The 15,059-nt window shown below is 40.3% G+C and overlaps 1 protein-coding gene and 1 non-coding gene across 2 annotated transcripts in view; both read right to left on the bottom strand.

Annotated features, from left to right (window-relative positions):
• Nucleotides 1–2,950: 2,950 nt before the first annotated feature.
• Nucleotides 2,951–15,059, bottom strand: part of LOC137984699 (proteasome subunit alpha type-1-like) — a 28,995-nt gene continuing 16,886 nt past the window's right edge. The window contains exons 9-14 of the mRNA XM_068831957.1: nt 9,987–10,032; nt 9,831–9,910; nt 9,291–9,362; nt 8,561–8,599; nt 5,504–5,536; nt 2,951–3,134 (exon numbers count right to left, since the gene is read on the bottom strand). Of these exons, the coding sequence (XP_068688058.1) occupies nt 3,063–3,134; nt 5,504–5,536; nt 8,561–8,599; nt 9,291–9,362; nt 9,831–9,910; nt 9,987–10,032 (342 nt within the window). The 3' untranslated portion in view covers nt 2,951–3,062. The remainder of the gene's footprint in view (nt 3,135–5,503; nt 5,537–8,560; nt 8,600–9,290; nt 9,363–9,830; nt 9,911–9,986; nt 10,033–15,059) is intronic.
• On the bottom strand, nt 9,622–9,694 carry Trnaa-ggc (transfer RNA alanine (anticodon GGC)). Its single transcript has one exon. It is a non-coding gene; the product is annotated as a tRNA-Ala (tRNA).

Here is a 15,059-nt window from a genome sequence, read left to right as displayed (position 1 = left end):
AGACTACAATAAAAATAAAAAGGCCCAAAAAATCACGCATATGCTTGCCGTGTTTGTAGATCATGGTATAATGGCTCATAACCCATGACGGCTTAGCCAATCAAAACTCTCGAATTGCATTATCCAATGATACAGTTTTTAATAATATCTCTTCGACACTAAGGTTGTTTGCTGACGGCACCAAAGTACACAGAGAACTGTCAAATATAGCCAAGGACAATGAAGCCCTGCAACTTGATGTCGATCAGCTACTCATGATCCTGGGCATCTAAATGGCAACTACGCTTTAATTCCGATGAGTGTGAAGTTTTACGTATTACACACAAACGTGACTTCTCCCTCCCTACATACTCATTGGGCACGAGCCTTGAAAGCGAATCCCAGTGCGTTCTTTACGTTATACAAATCTCTTGTGCGCCCGGTTCTAGAATACGCTGCCCCGGTCTGGAATCCCATGATATTTGGTTAAAGATGTGCTAGCGTTAGAAAGAGTTCAGCAAAGAGCCTCTCGGCTTGCTTTGGTCAAAACCGGGGTGAGATGGATTATGAAGATCGTTTAAGGAAGCTGAAGTGGCCTACACTCGAAACACGCAGACTGTTTATTTCTTTGGTTGAATGCTACAAGATCGTATTTGACATGAGCAAACTAAACTTTGATGATCTTTTTGAATTCACTATGTGCAAATCAACCCGCTCTAGCCTAACCATCCGTATAAGCTTTATCTTAAACCTGCCAAGTTTAAACCATATAAATATTCTTTTCCTTTCCGAATCGTACGGCACTGGAATAGTCTACCAGGTTCTGTTGTTGAGGCTGGGAGCTTGAGTCGTTTTAAGAATGCGCTGAAGCGCTTTCTGAATTTCTCTTACCGGTAACTGACTGTTTTGTTTATCTCATTGTTCTTATTGATTATCAGTTATTTAATTTTACCGCTTGTAAATAGTTCTTAAATGATTTTTATTGTATATAGTTTATACCTGTTTTTATCTTTTATTTTGGGGAAACATTATAGGGTCAACCTCCAGTTTTCCTTTTCAAGATGTTTTGTATTTTTTTGTTCCTCCATCTTGAATAAATATGTTATGTTATGTTATATGACGGTGTATGAAGGTTAATGAAGGTGAATGGAGGTGGATGACGGTGTATGAAGGTAAATGAAGACTAATGCAGGTAGATGGAGGTGTATGAAGGTGAATGAAAACTAATGGGGGTAGATGACGGTGTATGAAGTTTAATGAAGGCTAATGGAGTTAAATGACGGTGTATGGAGGTAAATAAAGGCTAATGGAGTTTGGTGACGGTGTATGAAAGTAAACAAAGGCTAATGGAGTTAGATGACGGTGTATGAAGGTTAATAAAACTAATGAAGGTACATGGTGGTGTATGAAGGTAAATAAAAACTAAGGAAGGTAGATGACGGTGTATAATGGTTAATGGAGTTAGATAACGGTGTATGAAGGTTAATGAAAACTAATGAAGGTACATGATGGTGTATGAAGGTAAATGAAAACTAAGGAAGGTAGATGACGGGGTATAATGGTTAATGGATGTGGATGACGGTGTATGAAGGTAAACAAGGCTAAGGAAAGCAGATGACGGTGTACGAAGGTTAATGAAGGCTAATGGAGGTAGATGACGGTGTATGAAGGTTAATGAAGAAAAATCAGGGTCCAATTTGTAGACCCCGGATCCTCTACTAATGAGCTCTGGGAGGGAGCTGGGCCATTAAACTGTTTTTGGGTGACAGTTCTTGCATAAGATAATAAACCACTTCCATAAATACTAGCCTGTGTACATCCGCCTCCTCCCCTGGAAATGTTAATTAGCCCTATTGCCCTATTTGCTAGAAGGCTTATTAGCATTAAAACAGAAGAATATCTTATTTTGCCGCCATTATGAAAGAGCTCTATAGCAAAAATAATTGGACTGCTGACCACTCCATTGCTAGATTAGCATTGCTTGTCAGCACAAGTGGCAATTATTTAATTAATTAACCCTTTCACCCCTGAACCGGCCTAACACGGCCATACTTAGTATTTTACTTTGTCTAATACCAGAGTATTTTACTCGACAATGGGGTCCATGGGTTAATCACTTACTGAAAAACTATGTCCCATTAAAGTGGTACTATGATCAAATGTTTACCCTTGATTTTTTGAGTGTATTACATAGAATTCCATGAAAGAACAAAAACGCCATTTACCGTTTGCAAATATCTTCATTAGTTCGGGAGATATTTAAGTTTGAAAAATGGGTAAAATATGCAAATGAGATGACTAATGACGTCATACACTCAACCCAATATTATATTGAGTATATAAATAGAGCTACCTTGGCCAATTTACAGCACAGACCATTGAAACTTGGTAGTCTAATAGTTCTACAGGAAACACACCTATGGCTATAAAAATTATGTTCCCATGGCAACTCACTCTTTTCCAGTCCCCACCCACTTGATTTCAATATGTTAATGATTTTCAGCTTGAAAAATGTTAAACAAGACCACAAGGTCATGCTAACATATGTACCGGTATATGCTTGCTGGATCATGCATATGAAGTGCTGTTAGCAAATATCAAAATGGAACGCCAAAGGTGGCCAGAAAAGCTCATAATATGGGGGAGGTCTGGAACCCAGTATGATGCCATGGTAACAGAACTGTTAAACTCATATTGTGTAGAACATTTAGTAGAATCTTACCGCAAAAAATCAAAAATTTCTGATACAAAGTCATATTTGAACAAAATTTGGTTGAGTGTATGACGTCATCACGTGGCTAATTTGCATATTTTAAAAACTCGAATATCTCTGGAACAAAAAGAGATATTTGAAAAAAGTAAACAGCATTTTTCTTCTCAGGCTGACTACTTTTTTATGTTTCAAAATGTCTGAGATAGGAAAGATGCGATTTTCGTCATAGTACCACTTTAAAGAACACTGAAGTCCAAACAAAATACCCATTTTTTTCTTTGTTTTCAACTTAACAGTCGTTTATTCCTTTTAGTTTTCCAAATACTTTCAAATGAGAAAAAGCTGGCAACAAGCCACTGAAGAAAAAGGCTCAGCTGTCTTCAGACTCCATTGATTCACCAATTGGTTCTTGGGCACCTGAATCACCTTTCCTGGCCACCACCTAAAATAAAAAAGGCACGAAGTACGTGCAGAAGTGATGACGTTGCATGTTTAGTTTAAATTCTGTTTAGCGGAATCAGCCTAGGGGTTGTTGAACACTGACTGATTTAGCACAACGTTGTTAAATCGCAAAAGGAGGGGGAGAAACAAGGAAAATCGTAAGGTGTTGTTCAGTATCTACAATTCTATTGGCCTTTCCAGGTTGGCAGGGACTTCATGTTTGTTCCAAGAGGTTTTTCTCTGGTTACTCAGGTTCTTGTTTTTCGTCACGAATCATGCAACATTTAATTTAATGTAAGATGATGTGATATGACCTGATCGGTAGTCACCCTAATTTGTGGAGGGTAGTGTTTGACTTCACTATAAAACATTGCGATAAAATATTAAACCTCTTAGTTCTTCCCAGTGGTTTGGTTGGCTGTGTAGTGCCTGATCTTAGGTTATACTGTATAGGCTCCAACATAGGCAACTGCACCAGGAATGACAATGAGTGTTCTCTACTCTCAGCCACCTCTGTCAGAAACTTCTGACATAAACTGTCTCATATGTCCCATAAAGTGTCTTCATTAGTCAGCACCTGAGCTTTATCACATGAGCAGTCCGGGTAAATGATGTTAAAAGCCGTTTTTTGAATTGATTCAATGCTATTGCAGAGGTACTCAGGGATATCTTGCCAAACTTGGACGGCATATTCTAGGATAGACCAACCACTACTCCTATAGACATTCAATAAGTCTGATGTGTTCACACCGCTCTTTTCAGGAGTCGTAAGGCATAGACTCTTTTATATTAGATGCCTTGATAACAAGGTAATATATATGATGAAGGGGTAGTTTCTAAAGAAACTGTGGTGCTGCGTCGGTGGGGAAGTAGTATACAAAAATTTGGTTTATCAACGGGAGTTGATAATGTAAATTGACCACCGTACAGAGATTCTAAAAGCTGACGTTTCGAGCGTTAGCCCTTCGCTTTGACGAAGGGCTAACGCTCGAAACGTCAGCTTTTAGAATCTCTGTACGGTGGTCAATTTACATTATCAACTCTGTTGATAAACCAAATTTTTGAATATATATGATGATTCCATTTGAGTTATCCGCTGATAACTACACCTAAGATTCTTGTTTATATGAGGAAATGCACTCAGTTTGACAATTGCCCCCACATAACTATCGCATTACGATGTTTGGATTTTTCATAAAGTTCGCCACCATTTCTTTACATTTTTTGGGGTCAACTTTCATACTATGATTAACACATACAGTACAGTATTTGTGAATGTCCCTAACCGCTGGATCTAACAAGCTGATTGAATTACATGAGTAGACTTAATTCAAAAGGGCGAACTTGAAGTTCCTTTGTGTGTAACAAAACAACTTATCAGTAGAACTACTAAAGACTTGTTCTCTTTTAATTAAAAGTTAAATAAATTACACATTTTCTAAGTTACAGACTAATAAGTAATCACAATAAATTTTGTCTCAGTTTAACCTAGTTCAGATATTTCTTGTTATACTGCTGTCATTATTTCTATCTGACATTATTCTTGAAAGTGGATTTTTCGATACTTTACCTTAATTGGATTACTGCATTGAATATATCTATGTTGTGGTTCAAGTTTTTTGAACCAATTTAATTTTGACTTTTCTTTGTTTCAGATTATGATAATGAAAAATAGACAAAGAAAAATCAAAATTGAACTGGTTTGAAAAATTTCAAACCAAGAAAAATTTTGAACCACAACATCTACAAATGGCTAAACAAAATAACACTCTTCAACACTTTGGAAGATGATACATTGCTATGGTGCAAGGGATATAATCAAGAAATAATCCACCAAATGAGCTGATTTGTGATAAGATTAGCGAATGCTCCTGCACTGTTTACTGGCCTTTAGAAACCTATGCAAAGCCATTTGTTCCAAATAATTTGCTGTTTAAGCAATAGAGGACGTTTTCCGTGTTTCCATAGCCTCATCTAAACATGAGGGGGAGTTGGGAGAATTCAAGACAGTTATGCAAACCGGAGACACAGTCAAGGGTGTTGCATAACTGTAGAGAATTCTCCCAACTTCCCCGAGTGTTTAGATAAGGCTATGGAAACACGGAAAAAAGTCCTCTCTTGCTTTTATAAAATACTTTTCAAAAGATAATTCGACAAATGAAGAAAAATTCTTGATTGAAACAAATTTGATACATGCTCATATTTCCTACAAGCCAATCAAAACAAACGTCTGACAGCATATAACAAATCAAAATTCATGTGATGTCACAGCCATGTTTCCATACTCTCATCTAAACACAGCTGCTGACCAATGAGAGTGTGTGTACTCTCCTAATTACTTTATAAATTACGTTAGGACTTAACGCTCACCTCGGAGTCTTCTTCCATTGCCACATCGCCACCCTTCAAGATAGAAAAAGAACATCACTAAAATCATCAAGAAAATAATGTATTTTTTCAATTTATTGTGACTTAAGGATACTTGGAAAAAGGCAGAAAAAATGTAAGGTAAATGTAAGCACCTGGGACTAGGTTCTTGCTTTGAGATTCTACAATAATATTATTAACGGTCTCCTGCTGTAGGCCACAAATTAAGGAACTTGGAATCCTTAGGATAACATGAGGAAAGCGAGCAGGAAAGAAAGTTTTACTACGATTTTCAAGTAGAGAAGCCAAACAAATTCAATGCATTAGCATTCCTAATGAGCCACGAACCTTCAAGCTACCCAACCGTGACAACATAAACAGCTGTAACTTGAATAATTGTATTAGAATATCAAAGAACCATGTCCAAAGAACTAAACTTGTTCCATCTATTTCGTTAACTAATATTTGTCATATTTCAAACAAAGTCGACGAACTGTACTGAATGGCTTCATTTAACCCTTAAGTGATTTTCATAACAGAATCTTGGTTATCATCAAACATTCCTGATAGCTCCGTGAACATTGGTCAGTCATACAGTTGCTATCGACGTGACCGCCCAACTCCTGGAGGTGGAGTACTAAAAGAGAAATCCCTAATACTCGTCTCTTTGCTCTTGAAGCAGTTGGCAAAGAAACTCTTTGCTATTAAAGCCTAAGGCCACACCAAGACCCTACAGTGCTATCCTGGCCGTGTGTGTCTACTACCCCCCCAAGCCGAAGCACAGCTGATGACGAAGAGATATTGGACTATCTAACAAATGGGCTTAATACAGCCCTCGTTGACCGGCCTTCTTTAGGAGTGATTTTGGCTGGTGATTTTAATAAGCTGGACCATAACAAGATGGCGATTAACTCGAAGAAGACTAAAGACATGTGGATCAACTGTAGTCAAACTTCAAAACCCCCACTGCTTCAAATCGCATCAACTTCCATCGAGAGAGTTAATCATTTGAAGCTGTTACAGTTTGGTTCCAAGATGACCTTAAATGGAATGCACATGTTGAGAACATTACCTAAAAATCTTCAAACCAGATATTCTACCTACGAGAATGCAGAAAAGCGTGATCACCTAAAGAGGTTGGCCTCAGCATCTATAACACCCATGTTGGAATATGGAGCACCCATACGGGGAGGAATTCCTTCATATTTAAAAGACGAGGTGGAGTGTATCCAGAAAGGGTGTTTAAAACTTATTGGCGTCCCACCAGACAGTTTACCGTCCCTCGAGTCGAGAAGAAACAAAGCTAGGTACTACTAAAGAACTGAATAAGATAATGATAACAGTCACCCCAATACAACAGAGCTGCTGTCCGTACACTAAAGTCCCAAGGCATCTTGTAATCCTCATTTTCAAGTACACTGTCCGGGACATGGTCATACCACCTCTCACTTCGCTCAAACCCATATTTTTCTGACAGGTCCCAGTGAACTGCCCTAGCTACATTGTCACGCCTCTTTTTGTATTCCTTCTGCGCCAGTTTCGGGGACCCACTTACAATGTGGCTGATGGTCTCATTGTTTTGTTTACACATTCTACATTTGGGATCATCCTGTGACCTGTCGATCATTGCTTTTATGTAAATTGTTGTAATTGCTTTATCTTGTGCTGCAATAATAAAAGACTCCATTTCTCTTTTAAGCTTCCCTTATTTTAACCAAGTCCATGTTTCATCGTTTCTTTGATCTTCGCTCTGTGTCGCAAATTGCCCATATAATGGCATCTCTTTCCAACCTTGGGTATTTTCAGTTCTTCTCCTCTCTTTAAAACTGGCAGCCATTTCTTGGTTGTCAACTCCTTTCCTCCTGACAGCTTTCAAAATCTCCTCCTCACTGGATTGGACATACGTCTCCAGCAATATTCCTGCGGACATAGAGTCGTTTTACAAAATCTCGTGGGTGAAAGCCCCCGTTCATTGTCAGTGCCCAGGTGTTTATGGCACGTATCAGGTTTCCACCGTTTAACTTGAATTGTGCAACTTTTCTAACCTGGCGTAAGTATTTCTTCGAGATTTTTTCCTCCTTGTGTCATGTAGCATGCCGTCCGCCTCAAGCACTCCTAAATATTTATATCCTTTGCTTTCTCTCATAGCTGTTATGGTACAACGTAGTCTCGTCAAGTAATCTAATCCCTTATGACTGTGCCAGCCTACCACGTTTCAATACCAGGACAGCACATTTTTCGATGCCAAATTTCATACCAATGTCCTTTCTGACCATTCTCACTGTTTGTATAAGTGAATCCAGCTGGTTCTCATTTCTGGCATATAGCTTCAAGTCGTCCATAAAGAAAAGGTGGTTTAACTTAGTGTTGTTTGCATATAGATACCCTTCTTCACACTTTCTGAGAACGAGGGTAAGAGGGAGCATTGTAACCACAAAAAGGAGCGGAAGATACCTCTTTTGATGGGGACAGTTCCTAAGCTCTGGCAATTTGATGTCAGTTCCGTTCACCAGCTCTTCATGGAGTTTTCCAGCATGCTTCCGATATTTTCGGCTGCACCAAGTAATTTAAGACACTCAAGAATCCAGGGATGCATCATCATTATTATTATTATTATTATTATTATTATTATTATTATTATTATAAATAAGCACAATTTGACGGAAGGAACAACCACTCGAGACCGCTTTATTTTTTATTCCATTGCGCTTTATTTCCAAAGTATCCATGACAGATGGGGGAGGCAAAGTTTATGTATGACCTGAGTAATCAGAGAGTATTGGTGCTCTTGACATTAATTAAAAAAATATATAATCATTTGCTTGAATTTCAGTGATTGGCATCGAAACCTGGCAAGGCAAATATGACAACAAACAAGACTCTGCTGGAAAAAAGTCTTGGAGTTGGAATTTCCAAGGTTTAAGGCAGAATAAAATTGGAGGAAGGGGGAGAGATTAACTCCCTAAGCTAAAAACGTTAATGTACTTTTCAAGACTGAAAGCTCCCAGTTTCCACAACAAAGGAAATCAAGCTTGTCTGCAATGATCACATTGTCTTTACCTCTTCTCCTCTTCTTTTTGTTTGGTCAATTCCAGCCAACTGAATTGAGTTAAAGTCCAATAAATTCCTGCCTAGAATAGTTATCACAATGTCGTTTTGCTATCATTACTACTTTAGGTGGACCCACAAGTATTGATTATTAACCTATTGACTACTAGGAGTGAGACTTATAGGTTTTACTCCTGCCTAATGCAGATTCTATTTTTAGACTATTCTATTCCACAATTTTACTTCTCAATGGGGGAAGTTTAGGAGACTGTCAAGCTATGTTCCTGTTACGAACCATTTTAATGCTTCTCACAGTACACTCTAAAGTGCCTACATGTAAATGCCCTTGCTGAGAAAAGGGCACCACAGATGTACTGTATATTCCAAGACTTCCCATACAAGAGATCTGTAAGTTCTTCTGGCAATGAACCCTTTCCTGTTGATGTGATTGATCAAGTCTGTCACTTCACCAATTTTAGTGTCCTACCTGTTAATTTGCAAATTGTTTTTCAAAACAAAATCAAACCAGGTAATAAAATGACAGAATGTAGAAAAACATTTGCACAACTTTTTAAAGCCAGGCTTGGACTCCAGCTGCTTTGTAATGACTTTTCCAAGGGATTAGTGGGTTTATACTCATAAACTGCTTAAATTGTCCTCTAGGAAAACACTCAAGTTGGTTAAAGTTGTGGGTTTCCTTGCTCATAACACTGTAACAGAAACTTTATGATGTGAAGGATACAAAAGGGGCTACTGCTTCATCACTGTGTATGACCAAATCTTGTCCTTTTCCAACCACTCCAACAGAACAATTCTAACAAGAAATTAAGTAGAAACATCAATGTTTTGGAACTTTGTGCACCATGCACAATTTTCATCTGAGAAGACCAAACCACATAGATCATACCAGTAAATGAAACTGAAAAATATTACAAAATTAATAGCAACCAGGCATACCCCATGAAACAATGACCCAACTCAATGTACTTAAATCAAAGATTGAAGTGATCCTTGCACTTATCTGATCAATTTCAGCAGCTGTCGCTGACTTATAGACACCTGAAAAATTCAGGCGGCTTCAACGGGATTCAAACCCACAACCTCTGTGATGCCAGTGCAATGCTCTACCAACTGAGCTATGAAGCCAAACAGTTGGGAGCAGGTCATATGTCCACAAGTCATCAGAGCATGTCTCTGACTTATAGACACCTGTCTATTGCCTAATTATTGGTACGAATATAATGATTGATATTTCATTCTCATAGCAATGTTTATGATTTACCTTTGTATTTAGTTCCTGTTCACTTGGAAGAGTTTCTCTTAAAGCTCGTAAACCATGTTTAATAAGCTCCTCAGGCTCACCTAAAAAAGCCAACAACAAATGAAAATTTATAACACATAGTGACGCCAAAGTTGAGAATGACATCTGCACACTTACAATCAGGGAATTCATCCAAGTGTCTTTCAAGATATGTTCTAGCAGACTGTGCAAGAAATAAACAACATGAACAAGTTACAAGTGTGATTTTCTGTTAAGCCCGTTTATAGATACACGTATGTATATCCCATTTCCTCCTCTACAGCTGATAATTTCTTTTTAATGTTTCCAAAAAATAATCCTTCCACATCTCATTCCACCACTACTACTACTACCACTACTACTACTACTACTACTACTACTACTACTACTACTACTACTAATAATGATGATGATAATAATAATAATAATAATAATAATAATTATAATAGTAATAATAATAATAATAATACTCGGCCGTTGCAGCGTTATTGCTTGTTAAAGGATGGAAGAAACAAAGGGTTGAAACTCAACACGTTAAGCGGAAAATGTCCAACAAGGCAGAAGAAGAGTTTGTCCGTCAAGCGGGAGAATTACGAAAGAAAATCTCAATTGCACAAGCAGAGTTGGAAAGACTACGGCTAAACAGGAAAATCACAAAGAGTAGGAGGAAGAACCGAATTTTTCTCATGCAAGAATGCGGAACTCTCTCAGCGGCTTCGCTTGTTAGCTACATAGAAAGAGAGAAGTGCAACCTAAGGAAATTGAAAAGATAAACAGAAAGAAGGAAGAAAGTAGAGGAATCAAGAGCGCTTAACAAGAGGTTTGAAAGCGATCAAAGAGGAGTTTATTCCCTGCTAGACAAAATGATTGCGAGGGATGATGAGAATGAAAAACCCAAGTACCAGAAGTGTGTTTTGACCGAGAAAAAGAACATTGGCGATTTATTTGATAACATCACAGAAGCAAGCACTATCTGGAAATCGCTGTGGGAGACGAGTGGTACAGGGAATAGTAATTGTCAATGGTTAAAAGAAATTGAAAGGGCCATGGATATCAGTGTTCCGGACCCTGATATCAACCAACGATGGGAATTAACAACAGAATGTGGGGCTAAAGTCGTACGGAAGAAACAGAACTGGCATGCCCATGGTCCTGATAGAATCGCCAACTACTGGTGGAAGTACACGCACATTCTTCACGGAAAAGTAATAGAGTGCTTCAAAGCTATCTCCGCCAAGGAGGATTATCCACTGTGGTTCTCAGAAGGAAAAACGACATTCATCCCAAAGCTAGGAGAATTCAGTAGCCAGAATCAGAGACCAATCACATGCCTCAATACTCTCTATAAGTGGTATACTGCGTGCTTAATGGCCCCAATGAACGATCATCTAACAGAGTACAACCTTATGGAGAGCCAGCAAAGGGGGGCAAAGTGCAGTGGTACCACGGATAATCTTTTAATAGATAGAATGGTACTACAGGACTGTGTGCGAGGAAGAAGAAACCTCAGTATGGCCTGAATCGATGTGAAGAAAGCCTATGATTCAGTAGATCACGGTTGGCTATGTAACGCTAGGTCAGGTCAGGCCGTGAAAATCCACCTGCTACTGGTAACCATGAATCCGGTACCACCTGTTGCATGGGTCGGGTCGCCGGCGACTAAACCGACATCCGCTCTCCTCGGAGAGGGACGGTGTGCCTGGACATCCTTACAGAACTAAAAATAATATCTGTAAAAGGCCAATCGAGGAGCTAAACCAGGGGTGCCCCGCGACAGCATCTACAGGGCGAGGATAGACAAACATATCCATCGGCCAGTCGCTGCAGCAGGATGGAAACGCTAGCATGTCTCGACCTGTTCTTGCCCGCTAGATGACCGTTCCCTACGTGCCGAGAGAGCGAACCTGGTCCTGTGAAACCCAGGAACGGCTAAATATTCGCATGCAGTTTTATGGAAATGGCAACATTTATGAAATCTCATACTGGCTCGAACGTCCCCTGGGTCAACAAGGTTCGCGCTGGGCTGCTCCCTCTCCGGCACCCAGTGAAAAGTAAGTTAGGAGCTAAAGGAAACAACCGGAAATCTCTTAACCTAGTAGAATGGAATGTTAGAACTTTGCTGGACAGAGAAGGCTCGGAAAGACCTGAGCGCCAAACAGCACTTGTGGCAATGGAGCTGAGTCGATATAACATAGACATAGCTGCCCTGTGCGAAACCCGACTGGCTCAAAGTGGTAGCATCGTTGCTAATGGATACACTTTTTTCTGGAGTGGACAAAGGATAATTTATATGTAATTAAGAATGAGTCGCATAGTTACTGTTTCTCGTAGCAGCTGAATGCATCGCGGAAAAGATGCGTTTTCAGGAGGCGCTTAACAATGTTTACATTGTTCGCACATCGTATTGCCTGAAGACTGTTCCAGAGTTTTGGTGCCGCACATGTAAATGAGCGATCACCAAGAGTGGTAAGACTCTTGAACGCAGGATACTACAATAAGAGTGTATCCGAGTTGGTTCTCAGGTTGTATCTCCCAGGCTTTTTCAGTTCTATAAGTTCTGATAGGTACAGGGGTGCAAGGCCATTAAGAGTTTTATATACAAGCAATAATATCTTAAACTGGATTCGGTAGCTAACAGGCAGCCAGTGGAGCTTGTATAACGAAGGTGAAATATGCTCATAGCGGCTAATGTTACAGATGACACGGGCGGCCGCGTTCTGGACACACTGAAGTTTTTGTAGTTGGTTACCTTTCAACCCATAGAGGAGAGAAAAGAGAGTCTGGAGTTGGGTTCGCCAAAAGGAAAGAAAAGAGAGTCTGGAGTTGGGTTCGCAATAAAGAACTCAATTGCACAAGACCTCAAACAGGAACCATCACCGATCTCTGATCGAGTTATGGTGTTGAGAATGCCACTCCAAAAGAAAAGATCTGTGACCATTGTGAGTGTTTATGCTCTGACGATGACTAACCCCGATGAGAACAAGGAAGAGTTTTACAGTGTCTTGAGAGAGACAATCAAGAATGTCCCCATCTCCGACAAGCTGATAATTGCTGGAGACTTTAATACTCGTGTCGGGACAGAGACTGAGAACTGGCCTGGTGTCATAGGGGCACACTGAACCGGTAAATGCAACTCAAACGGTGAACTCTTACTGGCTCTATGTTCCGAACATAGCCTTGTCATCACGAACACGGTTTTCAAGCACAAGCAGCATCATAAAACTACCTGGATGCACCCTCGGTCAAAGCACTGGCACCTCCTGGACTATGTAATAACGAGACAGAAAGATCTGAATGATGTACTCGACACTAGAGTACTGAGAGGGGCAGACTGTGCCACTGATCATAACTTGATCAGATCGAAACTTGCATTCAGAATGAGATCCCAGAGAAATAAAATTAAGGGAAAGCCAACGCCAAAGCTAAACGTGAGCAAGCTAAAAACCCAAGAGTGCCGACAGGAGTTTCAGTCGCAGATGGAAAAGAACATGGAATATACAATTGATGAGAACACAAGTGTGGAGGAGAAGTGGGGTCCGTTGAAGAGAGCTACCTATGAGACAGCCTATGAGATTCTAGGGAAACCAACACGGAAACATCAGGATTGGTTTGATGACAGTGATGTGGAGCTGAACTCACTTCTTAACGAACGGAACAAGGCTAAAGCTCAAGAAGTACATCGCAAAACACGAGCCAATACCGCTCGACTTGCAAAGGCCCGAAGCCTACTCCAGAAGTACACCTGGACCATGAAGTCAAAATGGTGGGAAGAGAAAGCGGAGGTTTTACAACAAGCTGCAGACACAAACGACGTGAAGGCATTCTACAATGGCCTTCGAGCGATATACGGACCACAAAAAAGAGTGACAGGGCAGCTCGTTGCTGAGGATGGTGTTACACTGCTTAAAGAGAAGGATGAGACCCTGAATAGATTTGCTCAGCACTTTGACCAGCTGTTGAATGTGCCTGGTACTGTGGACAAAGCTGCTTTAGATGAACTCCCCGACATAAGTCCAATTGCAGATCTAGACAATGTTCCGAGCTTCGATGAGCTGACGGCAGCGTTCGCATCGACTAGGGAAAATAAAGCGCCCGGTAGCTGAGGGATCCCTGCCGAAGTCTGGAAGCACGGTGGAAAGAGACTTCAAGAGAAGCTGCACAAGTTGATTGTTGACATCTGGAGAAAGGAGAAAATGCCACAGAACTGGAAAGACGCCATCATTGTACCCATCTTCAAAAAGGGCAGCAGAAAAGAATGCGGCAATTACAGAGGCATATCGCTATTGTCAACTGCTGGGAAAATTTTGGCACGTATCATCCTCAATCGTACTGAGGAAAAGATGTGTACTCTCATCCTACCTGAGACCCAATGTGGATTCCGAAGGAACCGTAGTACCATTGACATGGTATTCAGCCTTCGTCAAATCCAAGAGAAATGTACAGAACAGAACATGGAGCTCTACGCGGTATTCATCGACTTTACCAAAGCCTTTGATACAGTGTCAAGAGAAGGACTTTGGAGTGTACTCAAGAGGTTTGGATGTACAGATAAAATTATCAATTTGGTGAGAGCATTAATTTTCATGACGGGATGAAAGCGAAAACAGTTCAAGGAAAGGATACTTCAAAGGAGTTTGAAGTGACAAACGAAGTTAAGCAGGGCTGTGTTTTGGCTCCAACACTATTCTCAATATACTTGGCTGCTATGTTACACGTGGCATTCAAAGATGTTCACAAGGGGATCTACATTCAAACGAGGCATGGTGCTGATCTCTTCAACGTATCACACTTCAAAGCGAAATCCCGCACTACTAAACACTTAGTTCGAGAGTTGCTGTTTTCTGATGATAGCGCACTGGTGGCTCACACTGCTTCGGACATGCAACTACTAGTAGATAGGTTCTCCATGGCTGCAAGCCAGTTTAGCCTAAAGATCAACCTCAAGAAAACAGAGTGCATGTATCAACCGGTCAAATTCATCTGCCCTCCACCTGAGCCGATAGACATCACAATTGACGAAGTGCCTCTGGCCAAAACCACTGACTTTACCTATCTCGGTAGCACTGTATCCAGCTCCTCCAAGATAGATAAGGAACTCCGGACACCGACAGGCAAGGCGAGTGCGGCATTCGGCAAACTCCAGCAAAGACTATGGAACAACAAACATGTCTCCATCCGGGTGAAATGCAAAGTCTACAGAGCTGTGGTACT

Source organism: Montipora foliosa, chromosome 2 (genome assembly GCF_036669935.1).
Source record: "Montipora foliosa isolate CH-2021 chromosome 2, ASM3666993v2, whole genome shotgun sequence".
Taxonomy (NCBI): domain Eukaryota; kingdom Metazoa; phylum Cnidaria; class Anthozoa; order Scleractinia; family Acroporidae; genus Montipora; species Montipora foliosa.
The sequence above is the reverse complement of the archived record's forward strand: the minus strand, read 5'-3'. Positions and strand labels throughout refer to the sequence as shown.